Source organism: Suricata suricatta, chromosome 4 (genome assembly GCF_006229205.1).
Source record: "Suricata suricatta isolate VVHF042 chromosome 4, meerkat_22Aug2017_6uvM2_HiC, whole genome shotgun sequence".
NCBI classification, from domain to species: domain Eukaryota; kingdom Metazoa; phylum Chordata; class Mammalia; order Carnivora; family Herpestidae; genus Suricata; species Suricata suricatta.
In genome coordinates, this window is record NC_043703.1 from 2,313,557 (window position 1) to 2,335,785 (window position 22,229).

General features: G+C 63.0%; 2 protein-coding genes across 2 annotated transcripts in view; one reads left to right on the forward strand and one right to left on the reverse strand.

Moving 5' to 3' along the window:
- Positions 1-576, forward strand: part of RAB20 (RAB20, member RAS oncogene family) — a 23,746-nt gene extending 23,170 nt beyond the window's left edge. Inside the window, exon 3 of the mRNA XM_029938398.1 lies at positions 348-576. Within this exon, the coding sequence (XP_029794258.1) occupies positions 348-576 (229 nt within the window). The remainder of the gene's footprint in view (positions 1-347) is intronic.
- Positions 577-1,905: 1,329 nt separating this feature from the next.
- The window catches only part of COL4A2 (collagen type IV alpha 2 chain), a 155,105-nt gene continuing 134,781 nt past the window's right edge, over positions 1,906-22,229 (reverse strand). Inside the window, exons 35-53 of the mRNA XM_029938399.1 lie at positions 20,472-20,662; positions 19,593-19,763; positions 18,773-18,916; positions 16,964-17,086; positions 16,398-16,579; positions 14,390-14,453; positions 13,941-14,015; positions 11,872-11,979; positions 11,115-11,222; positions 10,403-10,474; positions 9,933-10,058; positions 7,505-7,621; positions 6,543-6,704; positions 6,282-6,380; positions 5,856-6,002; positions 5,617-5,733; positions 4,632-4,823; positions 3,371-3,657; positions 1,906-2,800 (exon numbers count right to left, since the gene is read on the reverse strand). Coding sequence (XP_029794259.1) covers positions 2,543-2,800; positions 3,371-3,657; positions 4,632-4,823; positions 5,617-5,733; positions 5,856-6,002; positions 6,282-6,380; positions 6,543-6,704; positions 7,505-7,621; positions 9,933-10,058; positions 10,403-10,474; positions 11,115-11,222; positions 11,872-11,979; positions 13,941-14,015; positions 14,390-14,453; positions 16,398-16,579; positions 16,964-17,086; positions 18,773-18,916; positions 19,593-19,763; positions 20,472-20,662 — 2,743 coding nt within the window. The 3' untranslated portion in view covers positions 1,906-2,542. The remainder of the gene's footprint in view (positions 2,801-3,370; positions 3,658-4,631; positions 4,824-5,616; positions 5,734-5,855; positions 6,003-6,281; positions 6,381-6,542; positions 6,705-7,504; positions 7,622-9,932; positions 10,059-10,402; positions 10,475-11,114; positions 11,223-11,871; positions 11,980-13,940; positions 14,016-14,389; positions 14,454-16,397; positions 16,580-16,963; positions 17,087-18,772; positions 18,917-19,592; positions 19,764-20,471; positions 20,663-22,229) is intronic.

Sequence of the window (22,229 nt, forward strand, 5' to 3'; positions counted from 1 at the left end):
GGGGGTGGTCCCATGAGGGAGGATGCAGGTGCCCGGAGCCCGTCCATCCCGCCATCACCCCTAAGCCAAGTCCAGCAGGGATTTGGGGACTGTGGCGTGATTCGTGGCCGCCCCTTGATCATGGGGACAGGAGTCTGGGGTAACCTCTGCCTCCGAGTCCCACAGGGGGCGCTGTGCTGGGCGGCTTTCAAGCCCTGGCCTCACAGCCTCATGTCCCCTGTGCAGGAGGGGGTGGGGGGAGGTGCTCGGACTGTTGCCATGGAAACCGCCTGCCAGCAGGTGTAGCAGGTGTAGTATGCTTGCCAGTGTCAGTTCTGCTGCGTCTCCGCCACGTGCCACGTCTACAGGGGCTGCCGCTCTGCCCGGCGCACACCGGAGAGCCAGGGACCCAGCGGTGGGCCGCAGCCCGTGACGCCCGTGCCGAGAGCTGGCGGAGGGGGCGTCCCTTCTCCCCGCCTGGGCTGCGCAGCCCGAGGCCCCTGTGTGGACTTCCTCGCGGGTTCCTGCCAGCCTGAGCCGTCAGCGGTCCGTGGTGGGAACGCCCTCAGGACCTGGCAGGCCCCCTCCGTGCCCTGATTGGGACTCGTGTCCCCAGGTGACCCTCCTGGGCGAGTCCTGGCCCCGGTCAGCTTCTGGGGGGCAGTGCACGTCAGGGCGGTCACTCATGTACTGGGGATGACGGTATCATGTGGGATGCTCGAGTGTCATGGAAACTGTTCTTAGGAAAGTTTTTTAAATTTTATTTTTGAGAGAGAGAGAGAGAGAGAGACAGAGAGACAGAGTGAGCTGGGGAGGGTCAGAGAGAGGGAGACACAGAATCTGAAGACAGGCTCCAGGCTCTGAGCTGTCAGTAGAGCCCAATGCGGGGCTCGAACCCACGAACCGCGAGTTCATGACCTGAGCCAAAGTGGGACACTCAACCGACTGAGCCGCCCAGTCGTCCCCGGAAAGTTTAACATGACGGGCGCCCGGCTGGCTCAGTTGGAAGAGCACGTGACTCTTGATCTCAGAGTCGGGAGTTTGGGGTGGAGATTCCTTAAAAAATAAAGTCTTTTTTAAAAGCTTAATAGGAGATTGCATTTTTAAATATATTTTTTTTAAGTTTGTTTTTGAGAGAGACAGTGTGAGCAGCAGAGGGGCAGAGAGAGAGGGAGATAATCCCAAGCGGCTCCGCACAGTCACGCAGGGCCTGACGTGGGGCTTGAACTCACAGAACTGGGAGATCATGACCTGAGCGGACACCAAGAGTCTGACCCATAGCTGACTGAGCCACCCAAGTGCCCCAATGTGAGACTGCATTTTAACTTTTTAAAAATTTATTTTTGAGAGAGTGCATGTGAGTGGGGGAGGGGCAGAGAGCGCGAGCCAGAGAGCCCCAGGCAGGCTCCAGGCTCTGAGCCGTCGGCACAGAGGCCCTGAGGCAGGGCTCGAACTTACAAACGGTGAGATCATGACCTGAGCCGAAGTCGGATGGACTCTTAACCGGCTGAGCCCCCGGCGCCCCGAGATTGCATGTTTAAGGCTGGAGATAAGCTCCGAGCTGGGCTCCCAGCGGTCAGGCAGGTCCTGAGACGCTGAGGCCAGAACGCGCCTCCGGAGCCTCCTGGAAATACGGAGCTCCGATCTGGGCCGTTGGGTCAGAACTAAGTGGCGATGCGGGGAGGGTGTGTGTGGAGGGCCCGCGCTCCTGGGCCCCGTCAGGGCTGGCTGGGGCGTCTCCCGTGGGCCCTGACACACTGCAAACACACACCCCTCCCCGACAAGCCGCACCGCAGACCCGAGGTCCCATCGGCTGACACGCGGCAGGGGTGTGGCGGGCGCCAGGCTCACGCAGGCCCTGTGCCTGCAGTTCGAGCCGTCAAGCTGTGCGCTCGGACGCAGGAGAATGGAGGCCATGACACCGTGGGCGTTAAAAGCTCAAAACCAACGTTTATTGTGTTTGTTACAGGGGTGAGATAAGTCAGAGGAGTAGGGGTCCTCGAGAGCGGAGGGTGAGTCCCTGGGGCCACCTGGGGCAGCGCACGCCTCCCTGCTGACCCTACAGTGTGCGGCCACGTGGCGTGGCTGACAGCAGGTGGCCAAGAGGTCTCCCGAAGGTCCATGAGGACGCGGCAGGGGGACAGAAAAGAGCTAATGTGGGACCATCCAGGTCCGAAAAGGCACGGCCTTCCTGAGGGGGTTAAGAGGCACATCCCGGTCTCCGGGAGGAAGCAGAGCTGCCGGCACCGAGGCCCGCGACCCGCAGGTGGGAACCACACGGGTGTGCGCAGGGGCCCTTGGGTGCATGGCTTCGCTCGTCTACACCGCCCCATGAAGTGGGTTAGGGGGTCTGCAGGCGCATACGGGCAGCGAGGGGAGGCGAGCTACACCTACCGCGGGGGGCCTGCAGGGGGCGCTGCGGCGGGGGCACCTGCGGCCAACGGGCCGGGGCTCAGTTCCGTGGGGGCCTTCCCACTGGGGTGGCGAGGCACGAGCCCGCGTTGGGGGCGGCGTGTGAGGTAAGGAGTTAAGACGAGCACCAAGGTGGCCCCGGGGTGCGGGCTCACAGGTTCTTCATGCACACCTGGCAGCGGCTGATGTGCGTGCGGATGAGCCCCGCCTTGAGCGTGTCGGCGGACGGCGAGCCCTGGAAGCTCCGCTCGGGGATGGTGGTGAGCCAGAAGCTGTACTTGTTGGCGTAGTAGTGGCAGGTGCCGCGGCCCCCGTTGCACTCGATGAAGGGCGTCGCGCGGAAGTCCTCCAGGCAGCTGCCCGGCGACACCAGCGACTGGCCGCCGCCCTCGTCGCCCGCCGCCGTGTGCTGCGCAGAGGGAGACGGGGCGGCGTGAGCGCGCCCGCGGGGGGAGGGGCGGGCTCTGTGATGCACTGTCCCCCTCCCCCCGCCCCCCACGACCGGAACACCGCCCGGAGGTCATCTGTCCGAATGCAGACCGCCTGCCACACGCTCTTTACCGCTGGGGGGTGGGGGGGGGATGGCCACCAGGCGCGAGGCAGGCTGGCTGGGTGGGGGGGCAGAGACGCCAGCCCCCGCTACCGTTTGTGCTTCAGTGAAGCCCCGCGCAGAGTGACAACCCGCACCCGCGCCTGACCCGTCTTGGGGAAACACTGTCTCCCACGTCATCTACTCCAAGAACCAAGGGTGTTCACCCGCAGGACGGATGCCAACATGTGAACGGCGGGTTTTTTATTTTTTTAAAGGAAAACTAAAGTCAACATGGGTTCAGGTGAGGTTGGTAAGGTGGGAATAAAGTGCTCAACCTGAACCGCTGTGCTGTGTCATTATTCTTACAAAGGCAGGGCGTGGCTGGGGACAGCAGCTAGACTTCCACGGGGCTCTCCGCTCAGAGAGCGTGCGGGCAGGTGCACGTACCATGAGGAAGGAATATCCAATCCACAGGCTCCGCCACCCGGCGGGGCAGTGCGGGATGGACACGTCCTGGCTGTGGACCGCGATGGCCACGGCGGGGGCCTCGCACACGGAGCAGCGGCTGATGTAGGGCTTGATCTCGTCCTCGGCCACGGGCATCATGGGCAGCGGGGCCGTGGTGGACAGCCAGTAGGACTTGTCGTTGCGGCTGGCGTAGTAGCACACGTCTCCCGGGTTGCAGTACAGGAAGGGCATGGTGCTGAACCGGGCCAGGCAGGAGCCCGCCAGCCCTGTGGGGCGAGGTCACAGCAAAGCGCGCTTGGGCACACGGCCCGCCCCCCCCACCAGGGGCCCGCCCCCCCCACCGAGGGGGCTCAGGCTCACGCCCGGGTGGGGGGGGGGGTCCTATTCCTTTTCTTTTTCTGGAGCAGACACCCTGCCGTTTCAGCCCTGTCCTTCTAGAAGTTTTCGTGCTCACCCCTGGATGGAGTGGGGTCTTCATGACCTAGAACCTGGCTGAGGCCTCTGTTGTCGGGGGGGCCTTAGAGTCCAGCCCCGAGAAATCCCCGAGGGACCCAAGACGAGGGCCTGGCGTCCTGCACCCGAAGGCCCATCCCAGAAGCAGCTCCGGCCGTGTGAGCCCCAAATACCTCCCTGCTCCTGGGTACAAACCCTGCCTTCACCTCGTGGCAGAGAGAACGGGCTCAAGGCACCGTCTGCCCTGCCCACGTCAGCTGCCCACCGAGCTTGATGATGACTGTGGGGCACCGGCCGCCAGGCCCGCCCAGTGCGCAGCCCTGGGCCCTGCCCCTGCCCTGCCGGCCCCTGTTTACGTTTGCCCCATTTTCTGTTCTGTTCAATGTATTTTGGAAGCGGAGCACATAGACAGGAGCGCACACAGAGCATCAGGGTTGGGCTTGACAGACTCCCTGTCACTGTCCCCACCAGATACTGCCCAGCCCCGCAGCCTGAGGCACCCGAGCGTCCCCTCACTGGTCACTTGCTGTGTTTTCTGTGCGCTTGTAAGTCCTTTGGGCCACTGATCCATATCTCTTCTCCTGGGGGCTTTAGGGACCCCTGACCCTGAGGCCATGGCCTCCGGGGTCCCGACCCGAGCACTAGAGGTCAAAGGCCGTTTAATCTGTTCTGGAAGCCCCTGGATGTGCACGGGCCCAGTGCGCTGGGCGGGCGGAGCTCGGGAAGCCCACAGCGTGCATGGACCTGGTGGCGGCTGCCGGCGGGGCAGGGGCGGGGCGGTACCTACCCAGGTCCTGGTTGTGCGCCTTCTCCTGGCCCTCGAAGTACAGCAGGCTGTACCCGCTCCACAGCTTGGTCATGCCCACAGGGCACATGGGCTCCTGGTCCGTCTGGCTGTGCTTCACCAGGAGGTAGCCGATGCTGGCGCTGCGGCCAGGCATGCCGGGCAGGCCGGGGCTCCCTGGGCGGCCTGGCGCCCCTAGAACCCGGGAGGAAGCGGCCGCCTTTCAGCTGCTGCCTGGGCCTCAGCTTTGCGGCTGCTGCCGCGTTCTGCCCGAAGCCTGGCCCGCGCTGGCCCTGCCCCTTGGGGTCCTGAGCAAGGGGCTGGTGTAGAGCCAGTTGGAAGGGCCCGGAGGACTGCAGCCCAGCACCCCTGCAGACCATGTGCCCTTCTGCCCCACCGGCTCCCCCCCACCCCCGGCTGGGCACTCTGGGGACAGGCGGCCCACTGTGCACGTGCGCGTCCCCACGTCAGAGGTCTGCCTCCCACCACGCCCACCCGGGGCTCTGGCGGAACGGCCACTCTGCCTCCAACAAGACGGCCCTCGGACACTGGGCCCGGCTGTCCAGGCTGGTCTAGGTCTTTGTGCACAAACCGCGGGTATTTCCGGCCCGCCCTGCCGCATGCCCATGCGGATTGTTTAAAGAAATTGGCAACACAGACTTTACGGGGCTCCTGGTAGCGTCTGGGTCTCCTCCGGCTTACTGTCCCGGACCTTTGGGATCTTTGCAAAACCCATTTCTCAGAGTAAGCTGATTGGCTCCTCTGAGCCACCCGCGGATGTGTCAGCGCAAGGGGGCCTGTCTGGGGAGTGGGCAGCTGGTGTCACCAGCGCTCCCGGCCCCCGGCGGTGGAGGGACAGCCTCTGTCTGCTCGTCCTGGTGCCGGTTTCTCTCTCCCCACCGACCACAGGACGTTGGTCAGGCCGTCAGCGGACCAGGAAGGATGGCCCTGCCCGGTGCCCCTGTTCTGTGCGTCACTCGTCACTCACCTTCCTGGCCGATGGGGCCCTGCTGTCCCATGGGCCCCTGGTCGCCTCGGAATCCGGGAACGGCAGACACGCCGCCTCTTCCCTGGGGCCCTGCCTTCCCGGGAGTCCCACGGAAACCTGCACGGCCACGAGACGAGCGTGAGCACCACAGACGGCGGGACCGTGCCCGGTGTCGCTGCCGCTCAGCAAAGGCTTCGGGGAGGAAGCCGGAGCCGAGGTGGCGGGAGAAAGGCACCCACCTGGCTCTCCCGGAGGGCCCTGCGGCCCCATCTCCCCCTGGGCCCCTGGAGGGCCTCTCCTGCCATAAGGGCCCACTGGCCCTCGGTGGGTGGTGACCTTCTGGGGGATCCCCGCAATCCCTGGGGACCCCACAGAGCCGGGGGCACCTGGAAAGGGCAAAGAAAGGTGAGCTGACACAGGGCTTTCTTCCGTGATCTGTGTCCTGTTTCTCATCCGTTGAAACCAGTCCTGGTGTCTCCGGGAGCTGCCCTGCTGCCCAGAGTAGCCCGCGGGGGGGCCGTCAGTCCCCCACGGGCGGGAGTCAAGGCAGGTCCCAGCCTGGTGCTTCAGAGGGTGGCCTCAGCGGTCCCCCAGAGGGAGGGGCAGGGATGGTCCTGAAGCCCAGTCCTGGGGGGGCCGCCAGCCGAGGCGCGAGGCCCACTCACCTGGGAGTCCTCGGTCTCCTTTGGGCCCCTTGGGGCCTGGGTCACCCATGCTCCCGGGGGCTCCTGTGTTTCCCATGAGTCCTGGCTCCCCTCTGGGTCCTGCAAGACAAGTGGACACGGAGGACTCGCACCTCTGTGTGGAGGCGCCAGCCCCACCCCCACTGATACCGCCAGCGCCCCCACACCGTGCTGCCAGGCCCCCCCACACCGTGCTGCCAGCCCCGCCACAGGAGGAGCCCTCCCCACTGTGGGCTCCGTTACCTTTTTCTCCCGGGAGCCCGAACACGCCAGGCTGGCCCTGGGGCCCGGGGTCCCCGCCCCATCCTTTGGTCCCCAGGTTTCCTGGGGCTCCTGGGTTCCCTTCGTCTCCTTTCCTTCCGGGGATGGCAGCAGGCCCAGGGGGTCCTGGGGGCCCTCGATAACCTGTCGACACACGTCACCAGAAAGAAGTCACACAGGAGGAGGGCGTGGGCACGGCCACACCGCGCCGGCACGCGGTGCCGGATGGGCCCGGGGCCAGATGCCCGGTTACCTGTCGGGGGGCATCTGTGGCAAATCTGACACCGGGCGACTTTTCCTTATTGTGGTAGAACATACACGACACAAACCTTACCATTTTAACCGTTTCTTTTAATGAAATATTTTAGTGTTTATTTTTGAGACAGAGAGAGAGAGGAGAGAGAAAAAGTATGAATGGGGGAGGGGCAGAGAGAGAGAGACAGAGAGAGAGAAAGAGAGAGAGAGAGAGAGAGAGAGAGAGAGAGAGAGAGAGAGAGAGAGAGAGAGAGAGTCCGAAGCAGGCTCCAGGCTCTGAGCACAGAGCCCGACATGGGGCTGGAACCCACAAATGGTGAGATCATGACCTGAGCTGAAGTCGGCCTCTGAACCGACTGAGCCCCACGGTGTCCCCATTTTAACCATTTCCAAGTGTGGGGTTCCTCCACCTCAGACCTTCTCATCCTCCCGAAGCGAGGCTCTGCCCCCACCCACCTGCGACTCTCCGCCACCCCCCAGCCCCCACCCTCCCTCCCAGCCACACATCTGCTGCTCTGGGGACTCGTGACAGGCGGCATCACACGCTGCTCAGTGCGTGTGTGGCTCATCCCCTTTGGCACAATGTCCCTCGAGGTGGAAATGAGAGTCTGTTCCATCCCTAAGGTCACCCGGTTGCCGCCGGCTCCTGCCCCAGAGATCACAACGTGCAGAGGTGGGGTCCTGCTCACCTTCTGGGCCGAATATGCCTGGTGCCCCTCTGTCACCGGGTGACCCGGAGATGTTGGAAGGCGGGCTGATGCCTGGGAATCCCTGCAGTCCTGGGTTCCCGGTGGGGCCTCGTTCCCCTTCGGAGAGAAGCAGAAGTCAGTTTTGGTGTCAGCATCCAACTTCCCAATCTCTCGTTTCCCCTCCTGTCCAGGAGCAGAGCCTTGGAGGAGAGGGGCGAGGGGAGGCGGGCCCTGCCATACTGCCCGCGCCGGGAAGCTGCCAGCTCCTCCTGCTGCCCCGAGGGTCCTACGTGCCGTGCTCAGCCCGGGTGGCTGTGGTACTTGTGGACGGCCTCTCGGCCTGGGAGGTTGGCTCTGTTGCTCACTAGCGCTTGTGTTGGGACCGAAGGTTCTGGGTGTGGCTGGTGCTTGTGTTGGGACCGAAGGTTCCTTCTGAAGCCCGTGGATGCTCTCGGTCCGCCCTGACACCCCCTCCCCGTTTGGTAGCCTGGTCCCAGCTTCGCACGGCCGACCTCACGGCTCTCGGATCCTGCACCTGCCAATCTACGTGCTTGCGGGGTTTACTGGGGATGCAGGGCAGCGCTGGCATCCCGCCTGGACACGCAGAGGAGGGAGACATCTGCGTCCTCACTGATGCCCTGTTTCAGCTCCGAGGGTCAACCACGACCCTTTCTGTGTCTGTCTAGTTAGTGCTGTGGTTTTTACGCTTTTGTACTATTTATTGGTGATTTCGCTGTTCAACTGTCCCTGTCCGTCCCGGGTCATGCTGAAGTCCTGTCTGGCATTCCTCTGCTCAGGGCGGGCTCACAGAGGACACGCGCGTCAGAGGGACTTCCTTCGGGCAAGAGACAGAGCTGATGGCCGTGTGGTCTGTGTCAGCATGTCACCAACACACGTCAAATAAGGTGTCTTTCAACAGAAACACACTTAGAGCAAGGCTCCGTGGAGATCGGCTGATGAGTGCGTGACCAGGGGCTCTGGGGAGCCCGGCCCCGCATCTGCCCGTCAGATCGGCGGGCACTGCGCCGAGGCGTAAACGGGCACCAGAGAGGTGACTCTGCCCTGCTGGAAACTAATCCATCTCTCACTGCCAGTTTCTGAGCCCGAGCAGCGTGCCGTGCGCATCAGACATTGGCACGTGTCAGGAGCGCACTAGCCGGTGTCCTGGGAGCACTCTCCAGGAGCACTGTCGGCGCCGCTCGCTTCCCTCCGCCCCTGGGCTGGGCCTCCCCTGCACGTCCTGGGGCTGCCTTCCCCGGCCCCCATCAGAGGGCAGCCCCGAGTGGGACTCTGAAAAATGCCACCTGGGGGCCCTTTAGAGAAGCCAGCCTGGTCTTCCAGGTGCAGGAGCCTGGCCGGTGTCATCCCACGGTGCCCGCTCGATGCCCGGAAGGTGTGTTTCCACCTCCACCTTATAAACAGAACCATGTCTGAGGTCACACCAAGTGAGAGGCAGGACAAGGGCACACATGCAGGCCTCTGACTTCCAAGTCACAGGCACAGTCAGCTCCACTGGGGGCTCTAAGGAGGCTTGTGCTGACGGACTGACCCTAGATCCCCACCCCTGGGCGGGGACGTGCTGGTCCACATACCGCGGCTGGGGCTGCGTGAGCACCACAAAGTCTCTCAGGGCTCACAGTAAGGCCCCAGGCGGCTGGGCCCTCCCTCACCCTCTTGCCCTCAGATCAATGCTGCAAGTGTCAGGGAATTCTGGAGTCCAGCTACTTGGGAGGGAAGAGGGGCGGTGACAGACCTTGGAGAATCAGGCGAAGTGGGCTGTATGCCGTCTGTGGGGATGGAGTCGCCGCCTTCCTTGGGGGCTGACTCCCTGTGGGGTCTCTGGCTCTAGCTTACAAGGTTACCCTGACCCACGCATGCCCTGGGCCACCGTGTGACGGGCACCAATAGTGCCGCCCTGGCTCAAGGCTCCGCTGTGGACAAAATGCGGGCAGGCGGGGCGTGCTGGGGGCCACGACCGTCAGCAAGCAAACCCTCAACGGAACTGTAACACTTCCAACACACTCTGTCCCTGGATACTGATCCCACCTCCGTCTGGAAACGTTTCCCACCTCAGGCTGGGCTGGAGCCTGTCTTCCCAGATGCTGTGCCCTGTCTGGCTCCTAGCACAGGCCAGGCCTGCCCGCAGGGATGGGAACGCTGGTATTTATGTGTCCGTCCGACATGGAGAGGTCGTGATGGGTGAGCACCGTGTAGGCGCCCAGGGGACCCGGCAGGGAGCATGGTCCCTCGAGGTGGGAGCACTTCCTTCCCACCAGGGAGGGTGGTTGTAACGAACCCCAGGGAGGAGGGCTGGCCGAGTGGCTCTGCAGTGAGAAATTCTCTGCACTTTCTAGAGACCTCTCTGTGTCCATCTCTCAGACTCACAGACACCCTGGGTCTGGTGCCCGTGGCCGGTTCGTGGCCTCACCTGGATCTCCTCGCTCTCCTTTCTGTCCTGGGGCTCCGATAGGGCCTGGGCGGATGTTGGCCTCTCCTGGGTCGCCCCTGTCCCCGGCAGGACCGGGGAGGCCGGGGTCGCCGCGGGCGTCCACACCTGCGGCAGGGTTAACACAGTGCCATGTTAGCTGCTCGGCCACTCCAGGCTGCTCTTCAGAGAGAAACGCCCGTGACCCTGTGCACGGACACTTGGGGACAGGAAGCCAGGGCTCGGCCGTGGAGATGCCAGCTGGCCGCGTGGCCTACGTGTCCTGGATGTCATTGTGGTTGAACCCATTCTCCATCTGCAGAACCGCTGGGGAGCCTGTGTGGCCTCCGGATGACCACACGGCCCCCACGGGGCCATGCTGCTCCCTGAGCCTCCGGGTCCAGAATGCACCCCCCAGGAGCCCCTCCCCCCACCCCTGGGAGTGGTCATGTGATGGGGGCAGGACCAGGTACCTGGGGATCCCGTTAAGCCTTTGGTGCCCGGCAAGCCGTGTAGTCCGCTGATGCCTCGGATGCCTGGGAAACCTGTGTGGGTGCCACTCACAGTTACCCCGTGCCCGGAGCGCAGAGAAACGCTTAAAGTGACTCACACCTCGTCCGGTTTGCTGTCAGAGTCGTCCGTGCGACTCCCCGAGCCACCCGGCACGCTGCAGGCGGTGCTGCATAGCGGGACCCTTTAACTAACGACCGTTCTCACGGAATCTCTTCGCAGGCTCCTTACAGCCGTGACGGAGCTGCGTGGAGTGTGTGTTTCTCCTACAGATGCTTGCGTCACTGTGTGTGTTTGGTTCGTAAACACTGTGCTTGGAACCAAGACCCTGGCATTATTCCGTTCCCTCCGGAGTCCGGGGCATAAACTTTTCTAAGTAGGACCCGGGAGGCTGGTGGCAAACAGGCGCAATTCTTCCTGGGGCGTGGGGCAGTGAGTGTGGGTGGGGGAGGCCCCTTAATTCTGGGTAACCCCGCAGCTCCCGCTGAGCTGCAGCCGGAGGCCCTGGACAGGACAGCGGGGACACTGGCCTCCGTCCCTCTGTCCCGCCTCGGCACTGCCGTGTGCCGATCAGAGGCCAACCTGGGTCCCAGTGTCGCAGGGCCTCTCCCGCCTGCAGGCCCGGCTCTGAGCGGCGCCGGGTGCTCGTGTCCGCAGGGGGAGGCTCGCTCTCACCTGGTGAGCCTGGGGTCCCCGGCCAGCCGTAGTCTCCTTTGTCACCGGGCGCTCCTGCCCGCCCGGGCTCTCCCTGCGGCCCCTGGAGCCCCGTCAGTCCCGGGAAGCCTGGGAGGACAGACACACCCTTAAGCGGGACTGGAACCCTGAGAACCCCAAGGCCTTGCAGGCCTGCCGCTCGGTTCCTGCCTGGAGGAGGAGGGGCTTTGTGGGAAGGAAGGAGCCTTCACGTCCAGGTTCGGGGCGGGCAGCAGGAGCAGCCTGCCTTCTCCCGGTGTTGCCCCGCCGTCCGCGTGGGGGTCTGAGGGAGCCCAGAGACCCCAGAGGATTAGCCTCAGGGTGCCCAGGTCCCATGCAAAGCAAGGCAAAACAAAGCAAAAGCAGCAAGAAGAAAAAAGCAGAAAGTAGTCCCGTCTGCTTTCTAAGCCAACTCAGGATCCACAAGAGCGTTTCTGCGTATTCGAGTGCACAAAAGGGGTGCTGTGACCGGATGCAGCCCAGGTTCACGGGGGGATGGGCGCCGGGCCGCGGCAACTCGGGCGTCTGTTCCTGTGCGCGTCCCGTGGCCGGCCACCCGGTCCCCTCCGCGAGTTTGGTCCTAAGGCAGAGCGGGGTCACGGGCGACACCCAAGAGCCAGCTCCCTGGGGCGCAGTGTGACGCGGCAGGCTAGGGCGCAGGCACACCGGCTGCCTCTGCTCTGGGCTCCCGACCGAGGTCTGGAGGCCCAGCCGTGGGGGTGGGGGCACGAGATCCTACCTGCCTGCCCTTTCCGTCCAGGGGGGCCTTGGACGCCTGGCGTGCCTGTGATCCCCGGGAAGCCGACTTCACCCACCGTTCCTTTCTCCCCGAAGAATCCCTTCAGACCTGCAAGCACAGAGTTCCTGGGGGGAGCAGGGCAGACCTGCCCCCCGGGGGCTCCCGGTCACCCCACATCGGTGCCTCTGCTGCGAACAGCACCGTGTCCCAGATGTTCCTTCCCTGACTCGTGTTTTACCGAAGTTGGTGGCCCCACGTCCTGGTACTCATGCCCTTGGGCATGCACGGGGCTGACCTGGGTGACCCCAGGTCACCGTGTCACTTCACTGCCTTAGAGCGCAGCATGCATCCCTGCTTTCACTTCGTCACCCTGGGGATGGCTGGCTCTGGAGAGGACACCCAAGCCGCAGGGGAGAGGCCTCCGCCGCCAGCAGCTCGCGGGCACCATCTTGGAGCCAGAACCACGGCGCTCCCGAACTCCTGGCGCTTGGAGACCAGGAGACCCTACTTCCTGTGGTGTCCTAGGCCACCGTGCTCGGGGCACTCCTCCAGGAGCAATAGACCCCGACCTGGGGCCCCCGTCGGAGGGGTTTTCCATGTGTGGTGTGTCAGGACGCCTGGGAATCCATCAAACGTGCGCACGTCCGAGCCTCTGACCTAGGGGCGGCTCAGCGGGCCGGGAGCAAGGCCTGCGACAGGCACCCTCAGCCAGCAGGTCAGGGGACTCCGGGGCGGCCACCAGGCAGACCTAGAAACCCCGCCTTCACACCAGTGCCGGTGTTCTGGGTCAGGTGTTTGTGGGGTTTTCTGGCTCGCTGGAGGATTCCGGAAACCTTGGCTTAGCTCACATTCCCCGAGCTCGCTCTAGTCCAGCATCTGCTTACATTTCTGAGTTGCTCATAAAAGGCACTGTTAGCGTTCGTGTGGTCTTGAAGCCAAAACAGCTGGGAAGTTCCGCTCCTTTCTATCGGTATTTTAGTGTTTCAGGAATCCTCGCTAGACCCCAACCAGCCCGGGGACACGAGCCTGAGCCCCGGCCCCCCGAGGCCCTCTGGCCGCCCCTCTGCGCATGGGCCGCTCTGAGCTGACCTCCCAGGGGGTCCTCATTGATCCGAGCGGGATGGAACAACGCCAGGTCGCCTGACACAGACACCACAGCCCCTCGGCGCCTGGGACCAAAGTCCTGAGACACAGCCTACTTCCTGGGCCCACAGCTAAGTCACCTACACTTTCGAGGGGTGACGGCTGCAATTCTTGGCGGGAACAGCTTCTGTTCCCCAGCATACTTCCAGGTGAATAAATGAGGTCATCATTAGTGACCCCGGAGCAAAGATGGTCTCGCATTTGTGCTTTTTTAAACCAAATTGTCCGAAATTCTGCAGAGGGGGGAGGGGGGGGAAGGCACCTCAAGGCCAGATGACAGATCTGCAGTGAGCCCCGAGCAGCCTGCAGGAATGGACCTGCTCTGCTCCGCGCCGGCCTGAATGCCCCTGTCTGTCCCGGAGCTGATTCTGGACAAAGAATCACCCCATCGACAATCACGTGGCTAGACGCTTTCCCCCAACCAGCCCCCTAGGAGAACTCGGGGCGCCAGGCAGCTCAGGCAGAGAGGGGTCTCCCCAGAGAAAATCCCCAGGAGGACGCATCTGTCCCAATGCCCACTAGCGGGAATGCTGACCTTGGACTCAGGGACGCTCGGAGAGGAGGAGTGAGCTCTGCTCCGTGCGAGGCCCCCCACCCCATGCCTGTCGGGGGCTGGCCCCTGATGCCCCCTCCTTCCAAACCCTGTGCTGCCTATCACACGATCCAGCCATTGTGTCATTTGCTTCATGTCCTGCCATGTCCCTTTCAGGGACAGAGAGAGCTATCTTGACGTTGTCTTCAGGTTTAACTGAATTAAAAAGTCCAGACTCTTCTTTGCGCACTGGGCTTGGAGACCTCAAACTGTTCCCAGTGACGGGCCCACGGGGATCCAAGCGGGGAGATATGTGTGTCTGGGCCACTGGCCAGCGAGGCGCTCACTGCGCTCAGGGCTGTCCCGAGATGGGGAGACAGGAATGACTCAGTACCTGGCACTCCGGCGATGCCCTGCTCCCCCTTCAGGCCTGGGCTTCCCGGCAGATCTATGGTGTCTCCAATGTCACCTGATGGGCAGAGAAGATGGCTGACAACAGCTCTTCCTATCGGCAGGGGTTTAGCTTTGCAACTTCTGTTGTGTTTCCTTCGATTCATCCATCCATCCATCCATCCATCCATCCATCCATCTATCCATCCAGCTTCGGGCCCAGCACAGAGCCCAACATGGGGCCTAAACCCACAACCCTGAGATCAAGACCTGAGCTGAGACCAAGAGTCAGAATGTCTATCAACTGAGCCACCCAGGCGCCCCTGTGTTACATTCTTAATAAAAATGATTTGCTTCAAAATTCCTTCCGGCGTCTGCGGGTCTGGTCACCACACGTGCCCAGAACGCTCCGCATTGCAGACGCCCTGCAGTCATGATCCAGGGGACACTCACCGAAATCACCCGTGGGGCCCACCTCGCCGTAGAGACCTGCTCTTCCCGGAGCTCCCTTGTCGCCCTAGAGCAAAGTCAGACACGGAACGCCTCAGCAGGCGGCTCACCAGATACGGCTGTGATTTGGGGGGTCAGCAACCCCCTCATGTTTTCCCGTGTGGTATCACGAGGTTCGCTCCCCGGTTCTCAGCAGTGGAGCTTTACTGAAGCTCAGGGTGTAGATGACGTGGGTCACGGCCACGATGGTGGCACGCACGGCTGACTGCTCAGCCGCGCACGGGCAGCCGTACTGGGTTATGTCTCAGAAGCAGGTACTATGAACCCATCCGACAGATGAGGACACAGAGGCACAGAGAGGCTAAGCAATTTGCTCAAGGTCACTCAGCTAGTAAGTGGCCGACTGGGATATGAACTTGGGCTGCCGGATTCCCGAGCTTGCACTAGATGTTGCACGGCTGTGCACTTCACCTGCGGACGCGAGACTTCTCCCCAGGGATGCTGGTTCCTGACAATGAGCCTGGGGCGTGGTCTGGGGGTTCTGGGGCCCTGCAAACCACGGGGCTCCTCCCTGGAGGGGCTCCTTCCTCAGACGGAGGGCAGCGTCCTGGCTACCTGGTCCTCTGGCCCACACGGCAGCGTGAGTGGGGACTCGCGCACGGGTCCCTCCCCCCGCACCGCTAACTCGAGTCTCTGGACCAGGAGAGCATCTCTACTCTGGGGCGGGGAGGCTGTGCCAGAGACGGCATCCTGGTTCAGATGATGACATGTTTTCCTTTTTTTAGTTGATTCAATCATCTTTTGGGAGGGGGTGGAGGGTAGGGAGAGAGAGAGAATCCCAAGCAGGCTCCGTGCTGTCATCACTGAGCCCACGATGGGGCTCGACCCCACGGCCATAAGATGGTGACCGAGAGTCACATGCTGAATGGCTGAGCCGCCAGGCACCCCCCCTTTCCTTTCCTAAAGCCTCCTCTCCTGGGGGGCAGCTCACATCAGCCTGGTGAACTCCTCCCAACGCTCAGTGACCATAGATCCACGTCCCACCCAGATAAACACACAGAACATTTACAGCATTCCAGAAAGTTCTCTTGCACCGTTTCCTCGTGTCTAATCTCTGACCGACCTCTGTCCTGTGGTCTTTTCGGTTCTGGACTTCTACAGCCCCGGGATCACATCGTTTGTGCTCCATTTCTGGCTTGTTCCGTTCAACGTGAAGTCAGTGACGGTCACTTGGGTTGGTGCATTTATCAGTGATGCGCCATTTACCGCCAAGTGCTCGTTCACGGTCGGAACTCGCCATGGCCGCTCACCCCCTCCCGGTGGCGGCACCTGACCTCTCCCAGGTGCTGGGAGCAGCGTCCTCTGGGCCCCTCGGTTGGCACACGCATCGTCTCTAGTGACCCGAGTACAGACCTACCGATCTGCCCCAGATGGGCTAACCTGCCGTGAGTGTCATCAATGAGTTGTCAAGTGCTGAGGACCTGAGCACAAACCCTGTACCCAGAGCAGCGCGAGGAGCGGATTCCGTGAGGTATAACTGACCGAGGGCCCCTTGATGCCACGTCCACTGACCACGCCCTGCGCAGGGTAGCCGTGTCCCGAGCCTCACGGGCGAGGGGACAGGTGTGGAGGGGCCGGAGCTGGCCTGGGGTCAGGAGTGTCTGCGTCACCTCTGCCCACCTCAGAGTGAGTGTGGGGGCCGAGGGGCCAGTGAGCGCGGGCCTGGGGGCGTCCATGCCGGGACCCAGCAAGGGTCCTCCGCCCTGAGGTCGCACGCTCAGTGTAGAGTTCGATGTCTGAACATTCACATGTACCCTCCCCCAGGACCCCGTGAGAGCACGGACGCCAGCGGCCACCAGCGGCCTGGGCTGCACTGAGAGCGCCACTGGGCTGGCGTGGACAGAGGGACACAGCGTCCCCTCATGCCAAGTGGGGGGCCCAACACTCGCACCCCAGCAAACCTCTGGTCAGGAGCAGAGGGGAGGGGCGGGGAAGGAAGAGGGCCACTCACCCGACTTCCCGTGAACCCAGGAAAGCCGATGATTCCAGGGGGGCCGGGCACGCCAGGGAACCCTGGCAGCCCGGGCAAGCCCGGGACTCCGATGTCTCCCTTGACTCCTTTGATGTGGCCTGGCTTCCCTGGCAGGCCAGGCACTCCGGAGAGCCCGGGGATCCCCGGCATTCCGGGCACACCTGCGGGGGACCCCAGTGTGAGGAGGCGGTGCCCGCCCGCCCGCACCTTCCACTCTGGGTCCCCACTGCTGCGGATGCTGAACCAGGAGGGTGAGGCCACTGGGCTGCAGGGACGCTGCAGGCCCACTTGCTGAGCTGTCAGGGTGGGCGGCGCCTTGGGTGGACGCTGGTGCTCCCGCAGTCGAGGGGGGGATGGGGAGGGGCGGGATGGCAGCTGAGGAGGGGGTGGGTGAGGAGGGGTGGGATGCAGCTGAGGAGGGGTGGGGAGGGGCAGCCATGCAGCTAAGGAGGGGGTGGGGGGGAGGGGTGGCAATGCAGCTGACGAGGGGGGGGGGGAAGGGTGCAGCTGAGGAGGGGGCTGGGGGGAGGGGCAGCGACGCTCACCTTTTAGGCCCAGGTACCCTTTCAACCCCATAGGCCCTTCGTCCCCTTTCTCTCCTTTGATGTCTTTCATTCCGGGCTGGATGATGGGGGGCGGTCCTGGGGGCCCCGGGTCCCCACGGCTGCCTGTGAGCAAATAGGACGCCGTCTCACGCTGGGCCCCAGCTCTGGCCTGCTGGCCCGAGGGCGCGTCCTGGGAGGCTCTGGGCCTCTGGGCGGCACGTGCCCTGCTGGTGCCCCTGGGCCTGAGCCGGCCGGGTCTCGGGGCACGTGGAGACCGAGGGAAACGCCTGTCTTGCCCGCAGCCCTATCTCCACGTGAGCCGAGTGCGGACCACGCCGCCAACCACTACCGAACCTTCGGGCACTTTGGTCTCCCCTGAACGAAACCCGGTGGCCATCAGGAGTCACCTGGTGCTCCCCCCACCGGCCCCGGGAGCCCACGTGTCCACGTGCCGTCTCTGGACTCGCCTGCTCTGTACTGATCACGTAAAGGGAGCAGACAACACATGGCAACACGTTCCCAAGGGTCACTCGCGTTGCGGCCCGTGCGAGACCCTCGCTCCTAGTGGCTGGCCTTGGTGTGGCGACACCGCGTGTACTATGACGCGAGGTGCATCCGGGGGCTCTGGTTCTGACTTGTAAACAGCGCCGCCCTGAGAGCCCGTGCGGGCGGCAAGCTCCCCCCACCCGGGCGGGGACGTGCGGGTGCCCCTGCTGATCTTCCGGAGACACTGACAGGCTTCTGGACGCACGTTCCACGTTCCCGCCAGGGGCGTGTGATGCGCGCTCTCGCCAGCACGTGCCGTCACAATCTCACGTGCAGAGGCCGTGCGGATACTTTCGGAACAGGGTGTTTGAGCAAAAGTCAGGGGACCTGGCTCGTTGGAACACACTTCCTGAGCTGGAGCCTCACACGTGGGGCCCCGAGATGCCGCAGGGCCTGAGCCGGCGCCGCGTCTGTGGTCAGCGTCCCGTGGGCACAGCCCTGCCGCCGGGAGCATGGGTCCCCGTTGGTCAACCGGCGCTCGCCTCCTTCAGAACGTGTCTTCTGCTTTTCACCGGCTCCGCCTGACCTCACGCTCTCCAGGGACCGCCCCGGTGGGACGGCGCTGTGCCCGCACGGTGACAGTCCCGATGCTGCCGCCATTTTGTTCTTAACAGTTTCCTTGGTGTGAAGTAAACAGGCCGCAGGGACGTGCCCTACGGTGACTGGTTGATAGTACCTGTGCATCTGAAAGTTACTAAGATCGTAGATCTGGAAAACTCTCATTGTAAGAAAAAATTTCGGTGACCATGTACGGTGACCGATGTTAGCAAGACCTCTGTGGCGCCTGTGTCACGGCGCGTGCGAGCACGCGTCATGCCGTGGCCCCGGAGCTCACGTGGTGTGCAACTGTATCTCCGTAAAAACCTCTGCTGAGTCCCCGCACACAGGCCTCCCTGCGGATACTGCTGGGCAGCGGCGGGAAAGAAGCCTTCTGGTCTTGGCTAGCTTCCTTCTCTTCTTTTCTTTTTTCTGTTTTTTAATGTGTGTTTAGTTTTGAGAGAGAGAGAGGGAGACACAGAATCCGAAGCAGCTCCAGGCTCTGAGCTGTCAGCCCAGCCTGACGCGGGGCTCGACCCCACCAACAGCAAGAGCACGACCCGAGCTGAAGTCGGACGCTCAGCCGAGCCACCCAGGCGCCCCTGTTTCCTTCTTTCCTAATTGTGCCCGGCTTTGGGCTCCGGGAAGGTTCGTTCCTGGCGGCGCGATGCCCCACAAAAGTGCGCCCCAACCTTGTCAGAACGGTGTTAAGAGACACAGACATACCTTTCACACCAGGCTCGCCAGCCAGACCCTTCAGTCCCGGAATTCCAAAAAATCCAGCCTCTCCTTTGTTTCCCGGAAGCCCGGCTCTTCCCTTGAGCCCTACCATGCCTTGGAAACCGTCCATCCCGGGTGAGCCTCTGCCGCCTGCAGAGGGAGCGAGGAGAGCGCCGGGTTAGGCCGGGGTAGGCACATATGTGTCATATTCCTCTGGGGTGGCCCGGAGCGCAGGGTTCCTGACCTCAACTAGGGATTCCCGGGGCCCCGTTCCTTAGGGGCTGTTCCGCCGACCGTCCCCTGGGGACAAGGCATCAGGCAGACGTGCGAGGTCACAGGGCGGATACCGGCAGGCAGGCCCGCGGGCCGCCGGGCCAGCTTACAGCAGGACGCGAACACCACAGCCGGCATGCGAGCCCGCGCAGGGCCGCGGGGGGAGCGTCACTGTGGCCCCACAGTCCAGAGCCGGGGCTCCCCTTCCAGGACAGCTGGCCACAGTGTGTGTGCAAATACACCCAGCCTGGTGACCAAGCCTTCCCTTGGTTCTGGGTTTGTATTAACCAAGGGGCCCTGGGCTCCGCAGCCGCCTCCAGAGAGGCCTCCCCACGAACCTCGCACGCAGACCCCAGGTCCTGTCCCCTCGCTCTTGGGAAATCAGGACTCAGCACTGGGGGGCGTGCCCGTCACACCCGGGCTGGCAGCACTGGCCGGCTTTCCCAGGCGTACGCCTCCCGGGGGCCGGGAGGGGGCCTGTCCTGTCCTGTCCCCACCCTGAGTCCCCGTTTCCCCGCCTACCCGGGGGAACGCCCCGCCTGCCCATCCTTACCTTTGGGGCCGGGGACCCCTGGGATTCCGCTCATTCCTTTATATCCGGGACCTCCTGGGGGACCTCTCTCACCCAACAAGCCAGGGTCACCTCTGTCACCGGAGAGACCCTTCATGCCCACGGGGCCAGGGAACCCTGTGTCGCCTGGGTCCCCTCTGTCCCCAGGCAGACCTGAAAGGCAGAGGGGGAAGGAAAGTAGGAGAACGTGAAGGAACTCGGGAGAGCTAGATGCTTCCTGGACCCCTCCCCCCAGGTGAGGGCGCCGTCTCTCTGTGGGGGGCTGGGGGCTGGCCTCTGGCTTCATCTCCGGGCTCCCTGCCCCTCCCCAGGGAAGTTCCTGCTCTTCCTCCCCATTTCTGTCCCTTTCAGAAAACAAATGATTTCCCTTCCCCAGAGCAGAGCTGCGGCTCCACAGTGGAAAGTTCACGTTTCTCCGAGTGAAATCTTAGCCCTAACCCGAACCCCAACAGGCACAGAGCATGAGCAGCTCTCGGCTGTGTGAGTTCCTGTGCGGCGGAGCACGTGTCCTGTCCCTGGAACGTGTCACGGGCTGAGCTGTGTCTCCCCGCCCCCGCCCGGCCATATGTGAAACCCTAACCCCCAATTAAGGGGGTGTGAGTGCATCTGAAGACAGGGCCTTTAATGAAAGGACACGGGCCCTAATTGGATGTGACTGGTGTCCTCATGAGAGACCAGGACCTCCACATGCAGGGGGACGACCACCCGAGCGAGTGGCCAGCTGCCTAGTGTGGGTGTTTCCCGAACCCTCTGCAGCTCTGGGGCCCAGTTTGAGAACTCTCGGGGGGGGGGGGATGCTAGTTCGCTTGTCGGTACAAGTGAGGCCAGACCCCCCCCTTCCCCAGGGATGGGGATCCTTACCTCCGCGGCCTGGGGCGCCCGGCAGCCCCAAGGGCCCCGCCTGGCCAGGAGCTCCTGGGAAGCCGTGCTGTCCAGGTGGCCCGGGCAGGCCTGGCCGGCCCGAGGGTCCTGGGAAGCCCGGCTGGCCCTTCAGGCCTGGCATTCCCGGCATGCCCTGGCTTCCTGTGGACACCAGACAGGCGCTGTGAGGCCTACCCCTCAGGGTTCACGCCCGCAGACATGGCCCCTCAGGGTTCACACCCGCAGACCTGGCCCCTCAGGGTTCACAGGCTGCAGACCTGGCCCTCAGGGTTCACACCCGCAGACCTGGCCCCTCAGGGTTCACAGGCTGCAGACCTGGCCCTCAAGGTTCACGCCTGCAGACCTGGCCCTCAGGGTTCACAGGCTGCAGACCTGGCCCTCAGGGTTCACAGCCCGCAGACCTGGCCCTCAGGCTGGCTCTCTACAAACGGGACACCCTCACCTCCTAGACCGTGAGGAGCCGGGAAAAGGCACAGAAGCATAAAGGGCAGACTTCGGTAGCTCAGGCTGTCGCCCACTGACAACTCCTCCTTCCGACCCCTGGGGGCACCGACGCTCCCGGGGACCGAGGCCTGAGACCTCATCTTTCGCGGGGAGTTGAGTTTTTGGGTTTTTGTTCCGGTTGACACAACAGTTTGAGCATTTGGCCACGTTTATAAACATTATATATATATTTTTCAGTTTCTTTTCAGAGAGAGAGCGAGTGTGTGCGGGGGAGCAGCAGAAGGAGAGAGGGTCCCAGGCAGGCTCCGCGCCGCCGCTGAGGAGCCGATGCGGGGCTCGAACCCAAGAACCGTGAGGTCATGACCCGAGTGAAACCAAGAGTTGGACGCTCAACCGCCTGGGCCCCCGCGGCCCCAGAACGTCCTTCGCGTTTTGAACAGCGGTCGCAGCGGGGGCAGAGCCGCGCCGTGTGGACACGCTCTGCGCGTCTTTCTTTGCTCTCACACACGGTGCCGTGAGGAGCCCTTTCGGGGGCGCAGAGCCGGGCACTTCGCTGGGATCGTGTCCTAGAAACGGACCCCGGGGGTCAGAGCACCCGCCTCCCACGCACGCCGTGCACGGCTCTCCGGCGTCTGCCCCGGCCCGTTGTGCGCGGCTGGCCCGGCGCCCGAGGGAAACGGGAGCCCGGCAGGAGGGACGGGGGCCGGCGCGCGCCACCCTGCGCTTGCACGTTGGTGTCAGCGACGTTTCTTTCTCCTGCTTTTGCTTTTTAATGACATTTTTGTTCTTTGCTACCACTTTTTTGGGGGGATTTTGGCATTTTTATTATAGATTTCAGCACTGGCTAATCTTCTTTCATCACTATTGTAAAGTTTACTTCACTGCCCAATTTTCATTGTTTTCGATGTGAAGATTAGCGTTGGCATGGAAATTTTCTGCAGTGTGGATGTGTGTGCACGTGTGTGCGTGTATGTATGTAGGTGCATGTGTGTATGTGTGCATATGTGTGCACGTGTGTATGTAGATGCATGTGTGCATATGCACGTGTGTGCGTATGTGTGCATGCGTGCATGTGCGTGTATGTTCACGTGTGTGCATGCACATGGGCACTGTTTCTTCTCTTGCTTTTACGTCTGGAATACCCTGCCCTCCTCAGTGGTCACGTGAGCATCGATTTTCTTCTAGTTTGTTTTTAGGTCCTACGTCCCCGGGCTCCCTTCCATTCAGGCATTTTCACCTTTGTTGGATTTCAAGGTTGGCGACATCTGCCCAGCGAATACCGGTCGGAGGGGC